The sequence below is a fragment of the Neomonachus schauinslandi genome, chromosome 4 (genome assembly GCF_002201575.2).
Source record: "Neomonachus schauinslandi chromosome 4, ASM220157v2, whole genome shotgun sequence".
NCBI classification, from domain to species: Eukaryota; Metazoa; Chordata; class Mammalia; order Carnivora; family Phocidae; genus Neomonachus; species Neomonachus schauinslandi.
In genome coordinates this window covers 24,775,237-24,800,245 of record NC_058406.1, presented here as the reverse complement: position 1 = coordinate 24,800,245, position 25,009 = coordinate 24,775,237, and the positions used below count along the sequence as shown (strand labels likewise).

Below are 25,009 nucleotides of genomic sequence, written 5' to 3'. Positions count from 1 at the left end.
CACCACCACCCCCTCAGCAGGTATTATTACTACCCAATGTTGTGGATTAGGGAACCAAGACTCAGAGAGCCTGCCTTGCCCAAGGCTATACGATGGCAACACTGCACAGATATTCCCAAAGCTAGGATTACCCACCTTCTAATTCCGTGCTCTTTCCCCTTTAATGCATTGCCTCTCCTAGGAAAATTGAGCCACTGGAGAATGCCAGAGGGAGAGGTTGGGCACTGTTCACCTTAGAGCATTGACTGTTTATCCAGCAGCAGCGTAAATCCGGGCTTCATAAAGCGTGGAGTAGCCCTCCTCCACTGTCCATCTACCACACTGCACACATTCCTTATGCCTCACTTTTCTCAACACTAGCAAATGTTGTCTCAGTCACTCATCTGGAACTTGGCATATGGTAGCGAATAATATTTTTATCTTCAAATTTGTACTTCCTGCCTGATTTCTACCTAGCTAAGAAGCAGAGCTTCTTAGTCCAGAGTTAATGGACAGGCTTCAAAGGATTCATTAACCTCTATAATTACAAGTACATTTTTGTGTGTCTCTGTGCATTCTTTTCTGGGGCAGAAGACTTTAGGTTTCACCATTTTGGATATGCCCACAGAAGTGAAAACCTTAAAATGAGGATTCATGTCTTCTACCTCATCTATTCCCAATACTTAGCAAGAATACCCTGCATGTGGTCGATGCTCAATAGATGTTCATATCTGGGGGGAGCCAGGAATTTGTTGATTGCGAAAGGTTCTAGAAATGACTGACAAGGAGTGGAAGGTGGGAAAGGGCAGCTTTATGCAGTGAAAGCGAGAAAGTGTGGGTTCAGGCAGCTCAAATGTTACTTCTCCTTTTAAGTGTTCCCTAATCTCCTAGGCAGTCTGTCCTTCCCTCCTCTGCTTTGTATGAGTGAGTGAGAGAGAGCCAAAGAGGAAGCGTACACTTGAGAGACTGCTGTAGCTATCAAAACCTTGAGCTAGAACAGGGAGTGCTGGCCCAGAGAGGGAGGGAGAGGGCGCATGCACTATCTAGAGCATGAACTTGAATGAAGGCGAGAGGATATGCTGGCTCAGGACTGGGGGAGAGAGATCCTCAGGCACAAGAAAGAAGAGAGAGCTAGAGCATGGGAGGCAAGAGAGACAGACACAGAGTGAGCCAGCTGCGGAGCAAGGGCCATCATGGGCAGGGCAGGCCAGCAGAGCTAGGACCCAGTGTGGGGAGAGAGCAGAGGTCAGGAATGGGGAGAGAGAGCTCATTACAGTAAACTGGAGCAACCACTCAGGATCAATGGGACCTGGGTAAGAGAGAGAGGACGGGGAGGGGGAGATGCATGCACGTGTTCCAGAGAGTCAGAGGGAGAAAGAGTCCAGAGCCAAAGCACCAATCGAGGTAAGTGTGATCCTCCCCATGGAGGAAGATGGGGCCAGGGCAAGGAAGCACAGGTAGGACGGAGGATAGGGACAGGGGACAGGAACCAAGAACAGGGAAACCCGAAAACCAGGGGTTGGGGGCAAAAATTAATGAGACAGAAAAGGTGGGGGGTGGGGCAGAAGCCAAGAATGCAAGAATGAAGAGAGAAGGGAAAGGCATGCTTAGCAGCAGGAGGAAGGCAACAGGCAGGTAAGAGAGTTCAGGAAACGCACTGTGTCTGTCCCCATCTTGCTAAGTCTCCTGCCCCAGCATGAGGGGCGGTTGCTGTCCTTGCCTGTGCGGTTTTTCAATACAGGAGTGCCATGCTCTCGTTAGGATTTTGCCCTGTTTTATTTCTCAACAAGGACGGAGTATACACTGTGCACGAGATCTGCCCGAGCTGCTGCAAAGGGAAAATAAAATAGAGCTGAGGCTCTACCATTTAGGACGTGTGGATTACTCCTTCTGTCTTCAATTTGCTGTGACTGCAGCTGTTTCCCCGTTTTACGTTTTACGTTTGTAAGTACTTCCAAGTGAACTGTCCTAGGGCAGAATGAAAGCAAGAACTGAACCCAATCCTGGTCAGCGTTTTGGGAAATGTATTTCACGAAAAGAAGACTTTGGGATTCTATGGGATATTCCGTGTTTGAACATAACTCTGATTGGTTGGTGGTGATCCTTGACATTTCAGCTGAGCCTCGTCTCTACAAGTTTGTTGGTTTCTGCAAGATCACAATTAGGCCTGTACTCCTTCCTATCCAGCCTAACTGTCCCTCCCTAGAACATAAGATAAGATAGCTTACAACTGAGCAGAGCGTGGGAAATATTTGTTGACTCTGGGGTTTCATTGATTCCTGCATCGTTGTTATCATCGTAAGAATCTTTGACAGTGATGGCCATAATGAGGCCCAGCCCTGAGTGCAGCTCTGGACAAAAGGGGCTCATGGCAAGAGCCTTGCCCTGTGGCAATGAAAGCAGACGTTCAAACATTAGGGAAAATCACTGCTCAAGGACCCAGGACCCACACGTTCCTGTCCGTTAGCCTTTACCCCCACTTTGTTCGGCTCACTGTGAAACCCACCGGTCAGAAGAAGGCAGCCTGAGAAATGTTGACCACCTCCACACTGAGCAGCATTGGGAAGAAGACAATAGGACATTAATGACTATTTTAGTTTTGGGTACTAACCAATGCTCTCATCAGTATGAAAAATCATATTATTTTTTTCATTTCTTAAATTAGCCTAATCTGCAAGCAGAGAATTCAGTGTTTATGATGGGACAAGTGTCGTTTCTAGGTATAGGAAAGAATAGGTAGAAGGAAAAGCTCATATAGAGAAATGAGAATTTCAGGAATAGCATGAAAGAAGAAAGAGAGGAACTTGACCTCGGACCTGGGTCTGCCTTTCCCACCACCCTTCCTTCCCTTCCAGCCCCTTCATTCCCCAGCATGTCTCAAGGGTATATGTGATTTCCAGTTCTGAATCCAGCTCATAGGATGGTCCCTGAGGGAATTCCCGGCACCCTTTAGTGACTGGGATAGAAGGTTCCAGGAGGCTGGGCCAGTTCCACCTTGGAAGAGGATTGATCTATTGGAACCGGACTGGAGACAGTTTTAATAACCACAACGACAGCCAGTGCTCGGGAGCACTCCGTATTTGCCTGACGCTCTACTAAGCACTTCATATCATTTTTTGACTTGCTTCTCTCACCAATTCATGTACTCTCACATCTGACAGATCAAGACAGAAGGCTGGAGAAGTGTGACTTGCCAAGATTTCCCAGCTAGTAAGCGGCAGAGCCAGGACTCAAGCCCAAGTCTTTCGGATCCCAAAACCTGCAATTTTAACCACACTGCGTGATGCAGCGCCCTGCTCAGCATCAGATCAGAGGGCACTCACTAACACTTCATGGAGAAAACAGACTCCAGACACACTGGCCGCTCTTTGGGCCTGGAACAACACAACCAAATAAACACTCCAGCTCATCTTACTGCCTCATTTGTCTCTTTCTTTCGTTCTGTTCTCTCCAGACTTGGAATCCCATCTCTTTCATTAATTGGCTTTATACATACAGACACATAATAAGTTCTCTGATGCCCAGTTTCTCCATCCCAAAGGTGAAAGCGTAGACAGTGGGGGAGAGATGACCCCTAAGATCACTGGCAGGAAGGCCACTGGAGGAAATCTGCCTCCTTGGCTGGTTTTAGCAGCTTCAGCAGAAGGAGGAGTGCCAGGTCATAGACTTTTTTTTTTTTTTTAAAGATCACTTATTTATTTATTTATTTATTTGAGAGAGCGAGAGCATGAGCGGGGGCGGGGGCGGAGGCAGAGGGAGAAGCAGACTCCCCACTGAGCAGGGAGCCAGATGCGGGACCCCGGGATCATGACCTGAGCCGAAGGCAGACGCTTCACCGACTGTGAGCCACCCAGGCGCCCCCAGGTCATAGACTTTAACATCAAGCGGATCTGATTGTGAGCTACACCTGGCCTTGTCCTTCCGGTGGCAGGTACGCCTCAGGCCTCAGCTGAGAAGCGGTCCCACCCCAGGCTGATGGGAAGCTGATGCGTATGTGTGGGTTCTCTGGGAGGCGTCAGTGTGACATTTCACTTCTGCCTCTTCGCACCCAGCACGCGCCTGCCCTTCTGCCGTCGGAGCGCCCTGACTGTGCCATACTGCGCAGGCCATGGAGAACGAGCTGCCAGTCCCCCAGACGTCCAGCAGCGCGGGCAGTGCCTGCTACAGCAGCAGCAGCGGTGGGAGTGGCCGGCCCTCGGGGCCCCAGATCTCCGTGTACAGCGGCATCCCTGACCGGCAGACCGTGCAGGTAAGATTCTGGCTGCTCTGAGGCCGTACTCCGGGACAGCGTCGGGGCTAGCCGGGAGGACGCGTTGGCATGGGCTGGTGGAGCAGCCGGGCTGTGGAATCTAGAGTGGGCATCGGGGAGTGTGTTTGTGGATTTATACTTAGGCACAGTTAGGGAGAAGTGATGCTAGACAGGTCCGATCAAGGGGGTTTGGGGAGAGTGGGGGTACTTCGCAGATCTGGAAAATTCCTATCTCACCCAGTGATTCAGATCCCAGAGTGCTGTTTGGGAGGACAGGCGTGTGAAAGTGTGAAGGGGCTAGGGGGCTGGGGAACAAGTAAAAATAACAAGCAGAAAAAACAATAGGGAGCTGCTCAGCCATGACCTAGACCCACTATCTGAAGAACCATTGCCCTGTAATAAAACTAAGTTTCTTAGACAGAGGACCAAAAAGGAGCCCCAAAGCAATCTCCCTAAAGCAGCCGTCTGCTAAGTGTCATCCCTGAGGCCTTCCGGGTGATGACACACGGTTCCCCACACAGCCGTGCCCATGTCTCGCCATCCGCTTTGTGCCCTACAGGGTACAAAAATCACTGCGGATTTATCTTCTCCTCCAGCTGGAAATGGCTATTACAGGTACAATTCCATAACCGAGAAGACTGAGGCTCAGAGAAGGTAGTAACTCATCCAGGTCATTCAGGTAAAGACAAAAAAAGCTGAACCTCATGCTCCCCGCAACCCTGTGTCTGTGTGAGGTCCCCAGATAAGACAGACAGAGACTGCCGCTGAGAAGTGTTCACCCCAAGGAGCTGTGCTAATCCAGCACAGATGTACCAGACAAATGACCTCATCCTGCTTTGGCGCCTGGCCCAGATTAGGGAGTAGAAGACGGGTCATGGCAGACAGCGGGAGAGTCTGAAGACACCATCAGATACCCTGGAGTCTTCCCTCTCCGGGTTACTTCTGCCTCCCATGGAGTAAAAACCATGTTTCCTGCACCCATCCTTGCCACCCCTCACACGTAGCCTCTTCCCAGCCCCTCAGAACATGAGGGTTTGAGCACAGCTTCTAGCAGCCCATGTTAGGATGTGCCGTCCTCCCATCCCTCATCACAAGTCTCTACACAAGGGATTTGGGCTTTTCTGCGCCGGCAGATGGAATCCCGCAGGGTCGCGTTGCACACCCAAGCAGGGTCGTTCAGGGTTCCTGCCGTCTGCACTCGTTGACACCAGCCCTCTAGTGAGGAAGAGCCACGGTATCTCTGCTGCTGCTGTTTGGACTGCAGGGAGGTACTCAGGAGTGTAAGGGAAAGAGAGAGGCCTAGGTAAAGGGAATAAGAGGAAAGAGTTCTGAGAGAGAGCAAGCAATAAACAGAACTGCGCTTGTATAAACCAGGACCCTCTGAGGAGAGAGAACACTAAAGGGGAGTGGGATCTGAAGAGTTGGGATGGGGTGGGAGAATCAGGAGACCCCAGAGCCCATGAAGAATCTGTGATATTAGCCTGTTTTCACAGAACTCCAAATCTGAGCTCACAGATGGTTTTGTTCTAGAGCCACCAGCCCTAGAAGTCAGGCTAAGCCAGAGAGAGCCAGATTGGATGCTTGCTTGTTGGGGGCAGGACCCAGCGTTGGGAGCAGGACCCAGGGTTGGGAAAAGCCCCATGGCCAGGGTTGCAGCAGGTCTAAGGGTAGCAAGTGGGCCAAAGACTGGCCAGGGCCCGCAGGGATCATCAGGCGGCAAGAAATGGCAGGAGGGTGACCAGGCAAGGAGAAGGGAAGAGAATTCTCCATGGGGCTGAGAAGAGGACAGAAGATCTCAGGGCTGGGTGAAAGGCATTCACTTTTCTTTGTTCCTGGGGGCGAGGGGAGGCTTTGGGACACCGGGAGTGAAGAGCAGGTGGGGGGGATCAAAGGCAGCCTTTGTCGCTTCCTAGAGACAGTGGCTCAGCCAGTCCCACCCAGAAAAAGGAGGAGCAGTAAGGCGAGGTGATGGTGGCCAGAAAGAGGGACCGATGGAGAGGGGGAGGAAAGAGTACAAGAGAAATGCATCATCCCTGTGGCACTGGCCTGCTCTGCAAGGCCAACGGGACCTTCTTCTAAGGGACTGCTAGGATTCTCCAGCAGCTGGGGGCAGACCTGGGAAGCAGCCCCAGCCGGGAGGGGGCTGCCCTTGGGTAAGTTTCCACCGCTGCTAAGGCTGGAATAGGCCCCCCCTTGGGACCTGCCTCTCTCTCCCACCCCTTTCCTGCTCTCTGCCTTATTGGGCTTCGGTTCCCTGCCATCACCGTCCAGTGTTCCGGCCCCCCGAATCTGAGGACAGGGAATGGCCGGGGGGGGGGGGGTGAACAAGGCTGGCACGGGACACAGCATCACTGGAGGCTTTCTCCCTGCTGTCTGCTATCTCCCCGAGCCTCCCCGCCGCCCAGAGCCAGTCAGAGCAGCGGTGTCCCACGATGACTTTGCCCAAGCGGGCGGCGGCCGCAGAAGCAGATGGAATTGGGGAGGAGCAGAGGAGAACACGAGCCGAAGATGTGCGGGCAGATGAGGGCAGGGGAGTATGCGGTGTGAAAGCTCGCGGTCTTCCCACTCCCTAGGGCGTGGTGACCCGTTGCCAGGCTGCTCGCCGACCTGGGGTGCTCTGAGCAGTTAGGGGGAGATGGGGCTGGCAAGGTGTTGCGGCAGAAGGGGTGCCCGCCCACCCCCCCGCGAGCCGGGTCACAGCGCAGCTTTCCCCCTGCCACCCCGCCTAGGTGATCCAGCAGGCGCTGCACAGGCCGCCCAGCACGGCGGCCCAGTACCTGCAGCAGATGTATGCGGCCCAGCAGCAGCACCTCATGCTGCAGACGGCCGCGCTCCAGCAGCAGCACCTCAGCAGCGCCCAGCTCCAGAGCCTGGCGGCCGTGCAGCAGGTGAGGGGGAGGGCTGGGGGGCGTCGTGGCAGCGGGGGGGGGGGCAGGCCCTGTGCGCGTGCCCCCGGGCCCTCTCTGGCTGCACCCTCACAGAACCCCCGCGCGCAGGCGCGCTGCTCATGGTCCTTTGCCAGGCGAGGACAGCGTCTGCGGGAGGTTCCGCACCTGGCCCAAGTTCGCACGCCCGTGAGTGGAGTGCTGGAACTGTCCGCCCAGCTGGCCCCGGGAAGAAGGGCTGGGAGAACCCCACCTCCCCACGGCACCACACTGCACACTATGCGGAGGGGGCCGAGGGGCCAAGGGGCCAAGGGGGTGTCCACAAGAGAAGGCCACCTAGCTTCCTGTCTGTCCTCAGTGGCTGAGAGGAACTCATGCGTTCCTTCATTCAACAAAAGTCTCACACACCCACTCTGTGCCACAGTTCATGTCAGACTCTGAGTCACTGTGGACCCTGCCTTCTTGGAGCTTAGATGAGGTGAGAGCAAGTAAACAGAAACCCAAATAGACAAGGAAACAGAATGTCTAAATCTCCAAGTTGCCATAAGCACTCTGAAAGAGAAGAACAGCTTGCTCGGCCTGAGAGACAAGAGGGTTGTCCTAGGTTGGGCTGCCAGGGACAGTCTGTCTGCCGGAGTGACGTGGAAGCTGACACATGAGGGATGACAAGAAGCCGGCCACGGGGAGGGGGGCAGGCGGGACATGCCAGACAACCCGTGCAAAAGTCTCTGTGATACGAGCCCGGTGTGATAGAGCCCAGTGTGATAGGGCAGGGTGGAGCAGGGGGGCTACAGGGACCCAGAAAGATAGGTAATCATCATAGCTAACGATTTGAGCTCTTGCATGTAAATGCTTCGCCTTTTTCCATCCTTTCCGAGATGCTACAAGGTAGGTTCTGTTATTATCCCCACTTTATAAAGAGGAAACTGAAGCAGGTGCTTGAGGCCACACAGATGAGGCAGAATGAGGGTTTGACTGTAGGTGTTGGACTCCTAACCACCGTCCTATAGCACTTCCTTTGAGAGCTTGGGGAATGGCTGGGGGAGATCTGGGACCCTCATGACAAGAATTGTTCTTTTCTAGGCAAGCCTGGTGGCCAACAGACAAGGGAGCACATCAGGCAGCAATGTGTCTGCGCAGGCCCCAGCCCAGTCATCCTCGGTGAGTAGATGGGGAAGCATCAGGCAGAGCCCACAGCGCTGGGACCAGTTCCTTCCTCCTTGCCCCAGATGCTCGCGGGCTCCCAGACCCAGGTGGTTAATCCTTAGCCACATACAATCATGGCTGGAATCTATCACTCTGGCCAGGGGGAAAAAAAAAAAAAAGCATGTGCCGCTTTCTAACCCTTACTTGAGTAACTCCCTGTTGTCCTTCATGCCAACGTCCAGGCTCTGTGTTTAGAGTTCAGTTCTCTCCCCCACTGGACCCTCCCTGCAGCTCCTCACGTAGGCCAGAGGTGGGGCAGTGCTGGGGGGGCGCTCCAAGGCCCAAGTACCAGAGATGGTCCTAAAGAAGGCTGAATCCAAGGAACAGAGGAGGGGGAGAGAAAGAAATGGATGAGGGGGGCACAGAGTTAACCAACAGAACCTCCTGCTTCCTACTGCACACGTCTCTCTCTTCAGATCAATCTGGCAGCCTCCCCAGCAGCAGCTCAGCTCATCAACCGGGCGCAGAGCGTCAACTCGGCAACAGCCTCGGGCATCGCCCAGCAGGCTGTGCTCTTGGGCAACACGTCTTCTCCGGCCCTGACTGCAAGCCAAGCACAGATGTACCTAAGGGCACAGATGGTGAGTACCCAGCCTGGGCCATGGCAAAGGTGGGCTAGGAGGAGGACAGCGGCAGACAAGTCAGGGCCGGGGAGGTTAGAGACAGTAGGGATTAGAGAAGTGGAGGGAAGGAGCACCAAGGGACAGGTGGCAAGAGGTAAGGGGTGGAATAAACAAGAGGGCAAATGGGAGCTTGGGTCCAGGCTCAATGACTCAAGGACAGGGTGGGTGCCCGGCTGAAATGGAGAAGCTTGCCGGTGATGCCTCCTTTCCTTCCCTAATTGTCCTCTTCTTATCAGAAGCCACTCCCCCAAATTAATTAGGGTAGAAAATGCAGGGGTCCATGCCCAGATGGTCAGTATACGCGGATACTTAAGCAAACACACAGATGTCCAGAAATGGGGTCTTAACCCCCTGTGGCAGTCCTTACAGGGACTGGCCACCACTAGCTCCAGCGCCGAATGAGAATTCCAGCCCAGGTGGTGAAGGTGGCATTCCACTTCATGACATGCTGCTGCCTCCACTGCTCTCCCAACTGGGCCCCCATCCAAATCAGGGTCACTCTCACCTGTTAATTCAGCTTATTTGAATGTGCCAAATGTGCTCAGGATGGGATCAGCACCGGACCTGCATACCTAGAATCTCTCCTCTACACCTGCCCCTAAGGGATGCAAAGGTCCTAAGGTCTGGGTCCCTAAGATTTAGAAGAATTTCCAGGAGGCAATAACATCTAGCTGTCTGTCAGGCTCAGATCACTGAGTCTGATCTCATGTCTCCCATCCTGAAAATTTCTCTCTCCGGCTCCTTGACACGCTATCCTGAAGAAAATACAGTCCTGCCCTCCCCTTGCTTCTGTGGCCAGAACTTGACACTTGGAGTTTTTCTGGTCTTGCTCCAGCACTTCCCTTCTTGACTCTGAGTTCACTGTGGTGTTCCATTCCCAGGGAATAGCCCCTGGGACACACAGTATGGAATAGACTTGCACTTCTCTAGGGAACGGGATGGCCGCAATGTGACCCTGCCCAAACTTGCCTTTGTCTTCAGTTTACTCATTCCCTTGCTCTACTCAGCCGCCCAGCTGGAGTCCTTCAGCCTGTCTGCCTCCCTCCCCAATGCAGGGCATACACTCACAGAGGAGTAGACATAGGTGCACCTCAGAGTTTGGGGAAAGCAACCTGTGAGATATCAGCACGTCCACGGGGGAACCAAACGAGGCTCGCGGGGTTGGAAGCATCATGCCGAGACCATCATGTAGCCCGCCACCACCGAAGGAGATGCAGGCAGGATGGCTCTAGGCACCCTGCTTCCTCTACCACCGTTGTCTCCGCTCTCCCCACCCAAATCTAAATTTGACTAAAAACCGAGAAGAGAATACATCTAATTTGATCCCTTGGGCAGGGGGTCCTATTCTGGCCCAGACCCGGAGTCAGGAGTCAGTTAGACCTGGAAAGAGGTCCTAGGGCATCTGTCTGAACCCAAGGTCCCTGCTCCCCGGGGTGCTACAGAGAGAGTGACTTCAGGGTGTCCCGGGAATGTTGGCCCCTCTAGGATGAGCTCCTCCCAGAGGCTTCTGAAGTAAACCCAACGTGCATCCCCAGATGGGCTCTCCTCTGCCATCCCCTTCACTACCCAGCCTGGATCAGGACGCTACAAGCCTCTTGAGACTTTCAGGTGGTCCCCCTGGACTCTTTCCCTCTCTTGCCTCCCTCTTTCCCCATATCTGCTCCTTGGCTGAACTGGCCTGTCCTGTGGCTGAGCCCACATTGGGCAGGTAAAAGGCACCTCGTTTCCTGTGATTCCAGGCCCAGCCAGGTAACCTGGTGCAGGTAGCTAGGAGCCTAGGCGGCACTGTTCCTTTGTCCCCTCAGCTCATCTTCACGCCCACGGCCACCGTCGCTACTGTGCAGCCTGAGCTCGGCACTGGCTCCCCCCGCCCGGCCCCCCACCCCCGCCCAGGTGAGGATTCCATGCTGCTGGGAGGGCAGGGGGGTGGGCACCTCCGTAGAGGGGTACTGATATTGGGTATGGGCACAGGCCTGGAGGCACTTTGACTCTTTGGAAAGGTTGGGATCTCCTAGGAAAGCCGGGGGGGAGACAGGACATCCCGATGCTCCCAGACTGACTCCTTAATTAATTCCGCATTGAGAAGACCTCAGCCACTCTTGACTCTGCTCCATTCCCTCAAACATAGATCAGGAGTCAGAGAGCAACAGGCTGAGGCAAACGCGGTTGGCAATAATGGGTGGTCATTACTAGCTTTTTCCCAGTATAACTTCTGTGTTGCTTTTCAAGTGGAAAATCCCACTCTGGCTATACACACTAGCACCTCTAGTCCAGGAAAAATGGCACGGAAGAGGGAGCAAAGATAAGTCCTGGGTCCCCACCTTCCGCTGGGAGCACGCAGATACTGCTGTGGCTGTAAAGATTCTCAGGGCAGCGGGGCAACACCCCACCCCCACCCCCACCCCCTCCTCACCCCAGCTACAGAACGGGAGAGCACTTGGGAGCCAGAGAATCTGATTTGTCAGGGCGAGTCTGGCACAGCCTCTGCGCGTCCAGCAGAGGGCACCAGGGGCCAGCTTGAGTAAGCACGCTGATCCTGGTGGAAACCTCATCCTGAGTGAGAACAAGATGATCCTTTGCCTGGTGGCCGCGCTGGTCAATTAACTTCCACTTTTGCCCTGGCCTTTTTGCGTGTGGAAAGCCCCATGCCCCACTGTAGCTGGGAATTCTTTCTAAATGGAATGCATCCCATCCTGATAGTTCGGGGGAGGAGAGGAGGTAACAGAAGGGAGAGAGAGCCCACCCGCCCCAGCCTGGGCGGTCATCCCTTCTCAGAATTCAATTTCTTCTGCTGATGGATCCAATCACTAGCACTCTTTCTTGTCCCCTTTAGAAACTCTACCTGCTTCTGGTTCCTCTTTCAGTCCCTAACTCGTTTTCTCTCTTTTCTCTCTGATTTTACAACCTGCTGTCCTGTTTAGCCATTCCTAGGTCCATCCCTAACTCCTTCCCTGTCTTAGCTGTGTGTTGCCACTGCTCCTACCCACATTCTCGGGACTCCTATAGACCCCTCTTTTCCAGGTACAGAACTTGACCCTCCGAACACAGCAACAACCAACTGCAGCAGCCTCGGGCCCTACCCCCACTCAGCCTGTCCTGCCCAGCTTGGCCCTGAAACCCACGCCGGGTGGTAGCCAGCCTCTGCCTACCCCATCACAGGGCAGAAACACCGCTCAGGGTTCCCCTGCAAGTGCCAAGCCTGGCATAACTGACAGCGTGATGGAGCCACTCAAGAAAGGAGATGTTAACAGCAGCGTGCCAGGGAGCATGGAGGGCCGGGCTGGGCTCAGCCGGATGGCGCCCGCTATGGCCACCCACCCCCTCGTCGCACCAGGTAAGGGCTCCAGGGACAAGGGTCCTATCCCAGAAAACCCAGGCAGACAATAGGGGAGGGGGAACTTTCAGACTTTCCTTTTTCCCATGGACATGCTAAGATACCAGCCCCGCATCTCTCTTCACTCTTTCACTCTTGAGCAGTTCATCAGCTCCTGGTTCTGTACCACACCTCCATCTAGCTTTAGAGGAGGAAGCCACATCATTTGGAATCAATGAGTCCTTCGCGATGGGCACAATGGTGAATCTCGGAGTGCACAGTCATAGCTCTTAGCCTTGAGAAAGGGGAGGTTGGCAGGTGGGCCATTTTGAAATGCTCTAAGGGTCAGCAAAAAGGATAGGGATGAACCAGATGCACACGAAACCACACAGGGAGATGAGGAAGTGGGAAGTTGATTTTCTCATCATCCAACAGACATTTGTTGACTAATATATGCCAGTTCTGTTGCCAGTTCTGGATGTGCAGAGATAAATGAGACTCGGGCTCTGCCCTCAGGGAGGGCACCGTCTGGGAAGATAGACAAGTACAATGCGGGACAGTGTAATACTCATACACACAAGCTCTGGGCACTGCAGGGGCACGGGGGAGCTATCTAGCTCCGGGCAGAAGAGCCAAAAAGGCTTGCCAATGAGGGTGACACTTGAGAAAAAAAATCTAGCAGATTAAAAAATAATAATAATAACCAGATTACTTGTGAGGCAGATTCTTTGAGGGGGCTGACTCAGCATTCCCTGAGGCTGGACTTCTCTCCTTGACTGTTACCAATGTCCCAGCACTGCCTGTTGTAGGCAGTCTCTCCTTAGAAAAGCCTTAGGAGGAGAGGCTGGATGGCTCTGTCGCTTAAGCGTCTGCCTTTGGCTCAGGTCATGATCCCAGAGTCCTGGGATCGAGTCCTGTGTCAGGCTCCCTGCTCGGTGGAGAGCCTGCTTCTCTCTCTGCCTGCCGCTTCCACTGCTTGTTCTCTCTCTCTCTGATAAATAAATAAAATTTTTTTTAAAAAGCCTTAGAAGCCAGCTTATCAGTCTAGAGAATAAGACCTCGCTGTTAGACCATGGAAGTAAATATAGCGATAGACTACATGGTTTTGCATTAAAGAGAGAATCACCCTGGTCACATCCCTGAGACCATCACTGATCCTCTGTCCTCATCCAGACCATTTTACCATCCATTCTAACCTGCCCTTTTTTTTTTTTTTCTTGAGAGCCTGTGTATGCCGGTTACTAGATTAACCGAGAGGGCCAGAATACAATGCCTTACCTAAATGAGTGTGCAGTCAAAAGGAGGGAGCCGGACATATAAGCAAATCCATTCAATTTCATAGATTTTATTAGACAAGTAAGTCCAAGGTAAGTGTGGGCACAGGCGGCCAACTCAGTGCCAGGAGCTTGGGTCAGAGATACTGTCCCTCAGAGGAAATGGCACGTGAGTCTCAAAACATGAGTAGTTTACCCACCAGACAAAGTGGGGAAGATATTCAAGACAGGGGAAAGCACAAGTCAAGTGTCATAATAGTGAGCAAGGAAGAATCTATGCTACAGTCTTTTATTTACCTTCTTGAGGTTTTAAGGACAAAGGGTTGGTGATTCTCTGCCTTTGGACAGTCACTGCTGAGCTAAGGAAGGCAGCTCCCTACAGAGTCCTCACTGCCCTGTGGTTCCAGATGTTTCTCACTATCCAGGTTTGCTTTCTTCAGAGATTAGTCCAGCCTCTTCCTATGGAGAAAGAAACTAAGCTCAAAAGGGTTAAGGCTGGGGATCTTACAGTGAGTTGACGGCAGCGTGGACGAGAGTGAGACCCCAAATTAGCACTTCTACCTTCTCATTCAAGCTACAAACCCTACAAACCCTACTTCCTGAGAACCGTTCCTGTCCAAGCCAAAATGTAGCCTCTCCCTAGATCGAAGCCAGCCCCTCAGATTCAAAGGACCCTTCAGAAGAAAGACCAGTTCTCGAGTTCTTCCTAAACATGCTAGGCAGCCCTGGGGTCTCGAGAAAACTGGGCACTGATAAAACATCTACTGTAATCTAGATCATATGCTAGGCATTTTTATGCACACCACCCCTTTTAACCTTTGAAAGAACCTTGTAAGGTTCTTACACAACAGACCTTGTAGGTGTGTTTATCCATTTTGCAGACGAGAAGATGAAAGCTCAGAGAGGTTACCCAAGTAACTTACTACATATGTCACTCAGGGTCACATAAGTGTGGCAGAACTGGGAACCAGTTCCGTGTCTGGCTGAGTCAGATTCCGTGTTCTTAGTCATTAAGCTGTATTTGCCTCTCTCATTTCTTACAGTAATTTGGGTCTTTTCTAGGCCTTTCCTGTTTGCGACCCAAAAGTCAAAGAGCCTGATGGTTCTAAGTTCTGCAGTTTACAGAATCTAGTGGAGGGCTCTCTTCTCTTGAATCTTATAAAAGTGAATACCTGTGAGTTACAGGCTGAGGTCCAGGGCCCCAGGCATGGCCTGGGACTAGTAGTATGTGGCTCTATGCAATACAGAGACCAGTGGTTCCACAGAACTTTCCGTGGAGCAGCTGTGAGCTGCATCTAGATCACGCAAATCAGTGAGCCTTGCATGGTTCCTGCCTCCTGCCATCCCCTCCCATTCTTCCTTCCTTCTTCTTCTACCCCTTCCTCTCTGTAAGCCAGTGGTTCCACTCCCCCACCCCTACCTCCCAGATGGAAGGCAGTGGGGAGGATTAGGATGCTGCAGATCCTCTCAGGGCCTCTGGAACAAAAAAAGACAGAAATAATCCTTATGCCCTGCTGGGGGCAGCCTGGAACAGCACCTGCGCTGGGCTCCCGGGTCCTCAGGCAGAGGTAACTTTTGGCTTCCTGCCCAGCCAACCCACTGTGAATGAACAGAGGGATCAGAGCATGTGGGCATGCGCATGGGAGAGTGTGTGTGTGTGTGTGTGTGTGTGTGTGTGTGTGTGAGAGAGAGAGAGAGAGAGAGAGAGAAGGAAGGCGGTGGGTTTTGTTGGTTATTGGAGCATTTTCAAGCTGGCTGGCTGGTTGCCCCCAGGGAGAGTAACCAGTGGAGACCTGCGGTGGGGGGCAGTGGGGGATCATAGTGGAGAGGAATGTGTCCCCCTGGGGGCCATGTCCTCCCAGAACAGGCAAATGCTGTAGTCCCAGCTGGGACTGCTCCCACTGACAGCTGTTTGGGGGCAAAGCCCCTCCCCCGTGGCGAGCTCCCTGCTGTTCCTGCTCCTGTCACCTTGGCAACCAGCTTCTTTAGGATCTGCAAATAGAAAAGGTCTCTTATGCCCTGGAAAGGGGTGGGTTGGTAGGTGGGGGAGGGGAGTAAGGGGCAGAGAGCAGAGCCTAAGAGGTTGGGCTTCTCGGAAGGAAATTCAAGGACAGAACCAGGGAGGGCACAAGAGGGGCAGGCGGCAAGTTCCCATGGGCCCAGCCTCCAGGGAAACCGAGTCCTAAGGGGGCTGGGCCACAGCTGCCCACAGGAGGCTTGGTTCTTGGAGTCCTCGTTCTAGGGGATAAACTCAGGGCCTTGGCTGCACACTCAGGCCCAAAGGTGAGGAGCGAGTTGCTGACCAGGAGGTTGATGCTGTGGAAAGAGGAAACTGTCAGGTCACTGAAAATTCTAGGCCCTTCCCACACAATCATGGTCCAGATGCCAAGTCTTTGTTCCGTCTCCTCATCCCTTCTCAGGTCTCATCAGAGGAGAGAAAACTCTCTGCTGGGAAGGCCTGCCACATAGCAGCTTTGTTTGATCACAGAGAGGGGTTTGTGTCAGGGAATAGTGATTTCTGTCTGTGATTGGCCCAACAACGTGGTGCTTGCTGATTCTAGGACTCTCGGGTACCACGTTGCTCTCCCAGAGCAGCTTCCAAGCTGCGAGAGAGACAACTGTACTTAGAGAATCCAATAAAAACAAAACATGCAAGTGGGCTCCTGATCTCGCTGGAGTCAAAATTCCCAACAATTTTGATGTTAAAATCATGCAACCAGCCATGAAGGCCATTTCAACTATCCACTGTAGGACCGAATTTAGATTACTAAGAAGTTCCTCTTTATATTAGGGGGGAAAGGGCTAGAGGATATCAGTGGAGGAGTTTTATATTTTGCTTAACACGTCATGGGTGTATACACATGCATGTGTGTGTGTGTGTATGTGTGTGTATGTGTGTGTGTGTGTGACAGAGACAGAAGAAGAGGATACAACGGTGATACACAAAGGGCCTTGGAACTGTTGAGCCTTCTTTCCTGAAATCCTTCACCCTAGGCTCCTATTATATTACCTCCACGGGTCATTGCCAGCCAATAATAATAATTACCGGTTAATAAACAACCATGTCGCAGGCACTGTACTAAATACCCACATATCTTACCTACATATCTCACTTAATCCTAACAATGGTTATTCCATTCCCCCAAATGAAGAAGATATGACTCAGAAAGACTAATTAACTGTCGTACCCAAATAGTTTTTCTGTCTCTTTAATTGTTTAGTTCAGCTCAGTAAATACTCATTTAGCACCTATTATGTGCCAAACATAATGCTAACCATGTGGGAGTAACAGAGACGAACAAGAGTTTAAATTCTAATTGGGGTTGTGGAAATCTGAGTTGTGCCTGAAAAATGAGTAAGTTTCAGGAACAGAACAGAAGGAGGATGATCTCAGCCGGCACTGGGAGGTACCTACGCCCAGAATGGCCGTGTGTGCATGTGACCTCTGTGCGTGTAGGTGGGACCTGCTCCTCCCTCCTTCCCCCTTGCCCCACTGCCATTAGCTGTGGGACTCCCAAAAGACTCAGTCCTGTCCTTCTGGTGTTTTACTCCAACACTTACCCCCTAAAGGAGCTTATCTGTTCTTACATTTCAGACACCTGCCACCTGTCTGCAGATGACTTCTCAAGATGTGTTCACCCCGTCTTCATTCCCCTTCCCTACAGATTTCCTGTCTACAGAATATTCCCCCTAGGATATCACCCCACCTGAACACATATTTTTTTAAAGATTTTTAATTTATTCATTTGAGAGAGAGAGAGAGAGAGCCAGCGAGAGCACGAGCAGGAGGGAAGGTCAGAGGGAGAGGGAGAAGCAGACTCCCCACTGAGCAGGGAGCCCAATATGGGGCTGGATCCCAGGACCCTGAGATCATGATCTGAGCTGAAGGCAGACACTTAACCGACTGAGCCACCTAGGTGCCCCTGCATTCACATTTTTAAAATCTACAGAATTCATAAACAAAATAAAAACAAAAACCTGGCTGTGTTCCTCTAGGGAGGAATCCCCGCCCCCAGTTTCCTGGCCACTGCCCACAGTCATGAGCCACTCTTATACCCCAGGCTCTCAATCTCAGGGTTATTTTGACTTCATTTTCCTTTACCGCAGAGGCAGAGTGTTATAATGGGAAAAGCCTGGGCTTCAGAGTTAGATCTGGTTGCAGACCCCAGCTTCCCTACTTACTAGTTTTATGACCATCATCAAGTTAATCTCTGTAAACCTCAATTTCCTCACCTATAAAACTAAGATGATTGTACTTCCCACAGGCTGTAAAGATGAGTGCGGTGGTGCAGAGGTGACTGGCACAGAGTAGGCTCGCAACACCAACAGCTCCCTTTCCCTCCTGAGTCCCCTCTTCCATCACCACCCGGCTCATCGCCAAGCTCCGATGATCCTTCCTCTGTGTTGGCTCCCTGCCTTCCTCCAAGCCTGCTGACTGTAAGAGGCTTAACTGATGCCCAGGAATTCCCACTCACAGCTGCTAGAGTCATCTTCCTCAGAGACTGTGATTTCTTTCTTGTTTAGAACTCTTCACTGTATCTTTATTTCCTACTTTACCGGCTGCAATGCCTGGCCTGTAGGAGGGACTCAATAAATAGCGTGTTCATGACTTCTGATAAGACTGACTGACTCCAGGAGGGGCGGGGGGCTGCAAGACTCTCCCCAAATTGCCCACTGAGCCACTGGAATTGCTCATGGCTTCCTGGGACAGATCTTCTGCCTCCTCTCCCCCCACTCCTACCCTTTTGTGACTTACTTGACCCATCACATACCTTTTACTTCCCTGCCTTCTGGCAAAATACTCCCTCTTCCTTGGCCTTCCCTCCAAGATGACCTGCAAAGGTCGGAACAGCCTCCAGCTCATATCCCAAGGCTTGCCATTTTACTTTGTGCTCACTGGCTTTTATTATTCACTTGCCCATCAGCATTTTTTGAGTGTTTGTGACATGCAAGGCACTGTGTCTCATCTGTCAAGTAGAGTCGATTTTCCCTTAGTGCACCACATTGTCGCAGTCAACTGGAAACTACTCTCAGCTCTTGCTTATAAAATGGGAGCACTGCCCACTTGCCTCATCAGCTTACTGTTATGCATAAATGGGATTCAAATTATAAAAATGCTTTGAGGAGTTCAAAGCAACATGCAAATAGCTGATGTATTTTAAGAAGAGCTTCATTTGATGAGCATCTCCTAGGTACGAGCAAAGCCAATGAACCTTTTCGTGATTTAAACTTCATATTCCATGTGATGCTAACAGCTACTCTATGTGGTGCATATGACCATTTCTAGAACAGGAAATCAAGATTCAGGGAAGGTAAGCAATTTGTCTAAGGTTGCACAGTCGATAGGTAGCAGAACCAAGCTTCAAACCCAGATCTGGCTCTAAAACCCATGCCTTTAGCCACTTACGCTGTACCGCCATCTCTCTGCCAAGGTGGGGTGGGGGCAGACATGCAGAAGCCAGTTTCTTTTTTTTTTAAGATTGATTGATTGATTGGTTGGTTGATTAAGAGAGAGAGAGCGTGAGAGGGGGGAAGGTCAGAGGGAGAAGCAGACTCCCTGCTGAGCAGGGAGCCAGATGCGGGACTCGATCCCGGGACTCCAGGATCATCACCTGAGCCGTGAGCCCAAGGCAGTCGCTTAACCAACTGAGCCACCCAGGCACCAGGCCAGTTTCTTTTTGAATGCTCCAAGCTGCCTTATTAAGGAATTCTGCTCACAGAGGATATTTGCTGGTTTTGCCAGATGGCTGCAGCGCAGGCCCAGAGACATGAAGGCATAGGCAGACCACCATGGCGTGCCCCTGCAGTTGGCAAGCCTGTTGTTATAACCTAGTATCTTCTTACAGGGAAACTTCCCTTAGCTCCACTTCCCCTTCAAACCCTTAGCCCTCAGCACAGAGGAACTGCATCATGGAAAATTCATGTGGCTGTTGCTTTAGGTTTTTCTAAAAGGAGCTTCCCTGTCTATTTGTGTGTATGTGGGGCTCTGACCTCTAGAGTCAGCCTCAATCTCAGTCACTCCCAAGGCCTGATCCCACAAGACCTCTTCAGAGAAGAGCAGCCTCTTGTGGATGCCAGCGTAATTTAGACCCATCCCAAAGCTGCCTCCTTGTCCGGCTCCTCTGCTGTAGACACTCTGGGTCTGGCTGTACAGGATGCCCTACAGCTTTCTGAATGCACCGTGGCATTTTAGGTCTCCGGGTCTTCCCACGTGCTATTCCTTCTGTCCTCCTCCTAACTCTGCGTCATGGTAAACGCTTCCTCTGGGAAGCCTTCTCCGCTCTTCTCAAGGTGAATCCCTTTTTCTGTGTTCTCACTATTCGGGGCTTATCTCCTATTGCAACATTTACCAAGAACGGCCAAGAGTAAACGTCTCTTTTACTAGACTATAATCTGTTCTAGGGACCATGTTTTAGCCAGCACCAAACATAGTACTTGGTTTACAGTGGGTTAAATGGTTAAAAGTACCTCTTCACTTGCTAAGCCTTGAAGAGTAGTGGGCAGTAAAGAGTTATGCCATCCTCTCTCACAGGCATCCCCCCTCACCCGGAGACCAGGTAACTCTAGTAACTCTAGTCCATTATAGCAGAGTCTAGAAAAATAAGTGTACACGCAAGCCTAGACCCGTGAGGAAGATGCTGACAGCTCTGGTGTATTTTGGGACAAGAGTCTCAGCCTGTCTGGGGCAGTGAGCTGTTTCCTGCATACTTGAAGCCTTGAGATCAATAGAGATTAATTATTGATAAATTCTGACAGTGGATGCAGTGAAGGGGGCGTGCCAGTAATCCCTCCTGCCTGGGGGACCTTAATCCTCTTGTTGCTAACAACCAACTGGTTTGGGAGCAGTGAATTGGCCTCTTGAGATTCTAAGGAGGCTGTTCAAGGTTAGAGCACCAGACGGGAAGATGAGCATTGCCTAGAGTCTCTCTTTTCTTGCTAGGATCTAATCTGTGGAGGTCCTGGCCCTGCCCCTCCCCTGCTCCATAACAGAAAGGGCTGATGGGGCCTTTCAGGGTTGAGGTCCCGTGGAAGCAACCCTCTGTTCCTTAGAAGCAATGGACTCTACAGCAGGAGGGGATGGGGGAGCCAAAGTGAGTGCAGGGGAAAAAATGAAGCTACTGAGCATTAGAAAAAAATTAAGAAAAAGAAAAAAGAGATTTCTGTGCATTAACATTTCATAAACTGATATGCCCCATCCTACCTGTGGGGAAGAGGGGCATGGCCTGCTCTGGTATCATGGCTGCAATCAGAAAGGCCCTTTACTACCCCAAACTGAGGTGGAGGGCATGGCAGAGGGAGAAGCATTCATGGATCTTACCATGATCAGCAGCAGACATTTACTAAGCATCTGCAAGCATGTAGAGTATCATGTTGGACAATGTGGACGGTGAAAGAGACATAAAAACTTTCCACCTAAATTAAAGCATATCTTTTAAATTAAGAAAAAATTAAAAAGCATCATAGAACATGCCTTTGACTGAAAAAGGATAGTTGGAAAGATAGGAAACATACACAAGAATAAAAGCATTCCCGTTTGAGTTCATCTAGGACACCACCAATTGCAAGATGCACCATTATTGTATTAAACTCTAAGGAGGAAAAGCACCACCAGTTGAACTGACAGCAACTGCAATATGAAGCCCAGTTCAGAGGATGTTATGTTAAAACGGGGGGTGGGAGGGAGTAAAAGAAACAATTTTTAAGTATCAGTGAAATACGTATACAAGATAGCACATGTTAAATCACAAATGAATCAAAGAAACAGAAACCTTCAGGAATTCTGCGGGAAAACCCATAATTGAGAGTTAAGGCAAAGAGGGAGACAACAGGAGCTGAGCCTGAGCCAAAGAAGCTTAAGTCTTTGGATCACTGAAGCAGAAGGAGGGCATTCCAGAAAGGGGAAGCACCGAAATCAAAGCCAGACAGGCACAGTGGGATATGACGTTTCATGCACGGCGAGTAGAGCAGTTGGGGTGGGTTGAAAGTGAGTGCAGGAAGGTAGTGAGCAGGGGTTGAACAGGAGGAGGGTCTTCCATAAACCAGAATGCTGCTTAAACCAAAATGATCTGTGGGCTTATATCCCTCTCATCCGTGTTCTGGGTCTAAAGAGGAAAGGTTTTGTGGACAAACAAGCTGGAGTCCCACCATGTTGTCATTTGTTCGTTCGTTCATTCATTCATTCATTCATTCCCCAATACTCATTGAGCATCCACTAAATTCAAGGTTCTTTGGATGAAATAAATGAATCCCATAAATTCTGCCTACTAAAGGAGATAAGTCTTTTACTAAAATAACCATGAAATAGGTATCATCGTTACCCCTTTTAAAGATGATGACACAGCGGTACAGAGAGGTCAAGTAACTTGCCCAGCAGCACACTGCTAGTAAGTGGCCGAGCTAAGATTCAAATCCAAGCACTTTGACTCTAGAGCTTACACTTGACCACTGGACACACTGCATCTCTGAGGGCGGTGCAGAGAGACCTTGGTGTAGCTCAAAGGGAAGGGTCTCCTCGGCTGTAAGGGCAGGGAAAGAATTTGATTTGTGTGGCACTCTGGGCAGGATGAGACAAGGCATAAACTCTGTACGGAGGACAGTGAGTAGTAGATTGCTCAGATCAAAGCAATAATAAAAATCAAAAGGTTGCAAAGAGATCTTGAATGCCAGGGGCTTTACACAGCAGACAGAGAAGGATCCCTGATGGCTTTTTATCAGGGGTCAGATCTGTGTAATCTATAAGATGGATTACAGAGAGAAGAAAACGGAATCAGAAAGACCAGTTAGAAAGTTATCGCAATACTTTAAATAAAAGGACTTTTGACCCAGGATAATGCCGGAGTTAAATTGTGGTCTTTGCTTTTTATTAACCTCAAAAGGTTACGGATGTACACTCCCCCAAAATACCTTGAGTCTTTGATCTATGAACTTATCTAAGGCTTCATGAGCTTTGCTTCCAGCATGGCATAGACTAGCATCATCTGTTCTGAAACAATGCCTCCGGTTTTCCATGAGCAGCACAGAGGGTAGAGAGTGGGATAGTGGGATAGACAGGGACGCCCTGGGAGATCGGCCCAGCAGTTGCTTTCCCAATCTTGGCAAGCAAACGTGTATTGTCCCTAACTGTACTCTATGCGCTGGAGACTTAGAACCGTTTTCCTCTCTGACCTTCTTTTTACCACCTTATACATCCTGAATTTTACAGTACTTTCCTATGATAGCCACCCCCATCAGATTAGAGCTGGGAGAGACTCCTGTGCTCATCTCACCCAAACCTCCTGTTTCAGAGAAAACTGAATCGCTGAGAAGGAGCAGGACCCGCCTCCGGCCACACAGCCCGGGAGTGGTGGGACATGCCGCAGATGTCCAGCTCCCTGCCCCGCACCTGCACCCGCACTCACCTCAGACGGGCAGCCCCTGGAACGACTGTTCCCGGGGCAGGACTTCGTGACTTTGGACTGAGAGACAGAAAGGTTGCTTGAGTTCTCAGTGACAGTGCCCGTCCTTCTGCAGGTCTTCGTGGCCGCTCGAGCCTAACGGGGCACTGCATGGCGTCTGTGGGATCTCCCAGGTGCCTTCTCAACAGTCATCTCAAAAAGTCCTGTTTGTCTAGTTTGCCTGATTAACAATCTTTGCCTGATTAAGTTTTGAGCTATTTAATGTGGAATTGGAAGGCAAGGCTTAAGTTGGAGGCAGGGGCAATTTATAGTCACTAAATGCCTACTGGCAATTTCCGTTTGGATGTTATCTACCATCACCTCAGACCCAGCGCATTTCTCTAAAACCCCTTTTCCCTCTCTCTGCCTCCAGTGGTCAGTCACCAGGGACCGTGTTGTTTTCCCTTAACACCTCTTCTTTCCTTTCTTTCCTTTCCTTTCCATTCCGATTGGCCTTCTGCTTGGAACTTTGTGTTGGGCTGTGATGAGATAGTTGGAAATGGATGTGTAAATAGACGAAATTTAAGAAAGAAGCCCCCCTCCCCAATTCAGTTTGAAATCTGCTTGCTTTGCACCTGTCAGGATCACAGGATTCTTTTAAAATGTTAGCTCAGGATCCAAAATTTGCCTTTATTCTTATTGGCTGAGAGGCTTTGGTTGTAAAAATCCATTTGTGAGCTTCCAGCTGTGACCCTCTGCATTTGCAAGGCACAGCCTCTCTGCGGTGGCTCCCCAGCTGTGGGAGTCTTGGTGGAGGGCCTCCGTCAGGCAGGACAGATTCGGAGGAGCTGCCCTCATGGCGATGCTGGCCTGGATGCCACTAGGCAGGGTGAGGAATAAGGACAATCAATCGCTGAGCTGAATCCCTGAATCCCTACTATATACAAGGCATGAGCGAGACACTGAACAGATTACTAAAAAAGTATAAGAATCCTCACCTCAAAGAGTCAGCCTGGGTAAAATGGGAGAAGAAAAGGCTAGCGCCATGTAGCAACAAATGAATTCCAGTTCAGGACAAGAAGTTTATGTCTTTAGCACCAATCCGATGTAAGGCATTAGGCCCAGTTCTAGATAAAGAGATTCAGGATAGTTTCTGACCACAAGGGGTTCATGATCTTGAAGGGAAGGCAGCTAAGAAACAATTATAGTGCACTGTGATACACGTTCTTATGGTAGACGTCAGTCCAGCATACTTTGAGAACCTAAACCGAGATTGAAATCATCACTCTAATTATAGCTAAAAATGATCGAGCGTGACTGTCTGCCAGGCACCATGCTATGCACATTGTGTCACTTTTTTTCTCTTTTCATTCGCACAGCTTTTTCTCATTTCATCCCTACAACAACTTTCTGGGTGGGAACTGTTTTTATTTTCAACTTTCAGAGGAGGAAGCCGAGGCCCAGAGAGGTTTAGCAGCTAGCCGGAGGGCCCTGTGTATGTAACAGAGTCCAGGGCCCCGTGTGCAATCCACTCTCCCTGGAGGAGGCCCAGCCTGAGCAGAGCTAGAGTTGGGTTGGGCGGAGGGAGGCCCCACCGATTGCAGGCTCAGAGAAAAGCGAGGGAAGGGCACGGAGGGGACAGAGAACATGGCACACTGTAGAATCTGAAGAGCTGGCCTGGTCCAAGAAGGCTTCCCAGAGGAGGTGAGTCTTGCACTGGGTTTTGAGGGGCAGCCCGAGGGAACAAGGCTTCAGCACAGGAGGAAGGCAAGGAAACAGAGAGAGTTGGGCCGTGGCAGTGGCCAGGCCAGGCCAGGCTCTAGGTGAAAGCTGAAAGATCAAAGCCCGAGACCTCGAGTCTGGGAAGCCGTCGTGATACGGAGGTGGGAGGGGCAGAGTGGGGGCCACGGCAGAAGATGAGGTCAAGCTGTGCCCCCTGACCTGGTCTGTCCCCCCCTTCAGCCTATGCTCAGCTGCAACCGCACCAGCTCCTCTCGCAGCCGCCCTCAAAGCACCTGCAGCCCCAGTTTGTGCTCCAGCAGCAGCCCCAGCCGCCAGCGCCGCCGCCGCCGCCGCCGCCGCCGCCGCCGCCGCCGCCGCCGCCTG

The 25,009-nt window shown here is 51.2% G+C and overlaps 1 protein-coding gene across 1 annotated transcript in view; it reads left to right on the top strand.

Moving 5' to 3' along the window:
* Positions 1-4,087: 4,087 nt before the first annotated feature.
* The window catches only part of PHC2 (polyhomeotic homolog 2), a 52,668-nt gene continuing 31,746 nt past the window's right edge, over positions 4,088-25,009 (top strand). The window contains 8 exon segments of the mRNA XM_044913826.1: positions 4,088-4,228; positions 6,958-7,116; positions 8,197-8,274; positions 8,736-8,900; positions 10,748-10,807; positions 10,809-10,835; positions 11,964-12,276; positions 24,866-24,960. Of these exon segments, the coding sequence (XP_044769761.1) occupies positions 4,088-4,228; positions 6,958-7,116; positions 8,197-8,274; positions 8,736-8,900; positions 10,748-10,807; positions 10,809-10,835; positions 11,964-12,276; positions 24,866-24,960 (1,038 nt within the window).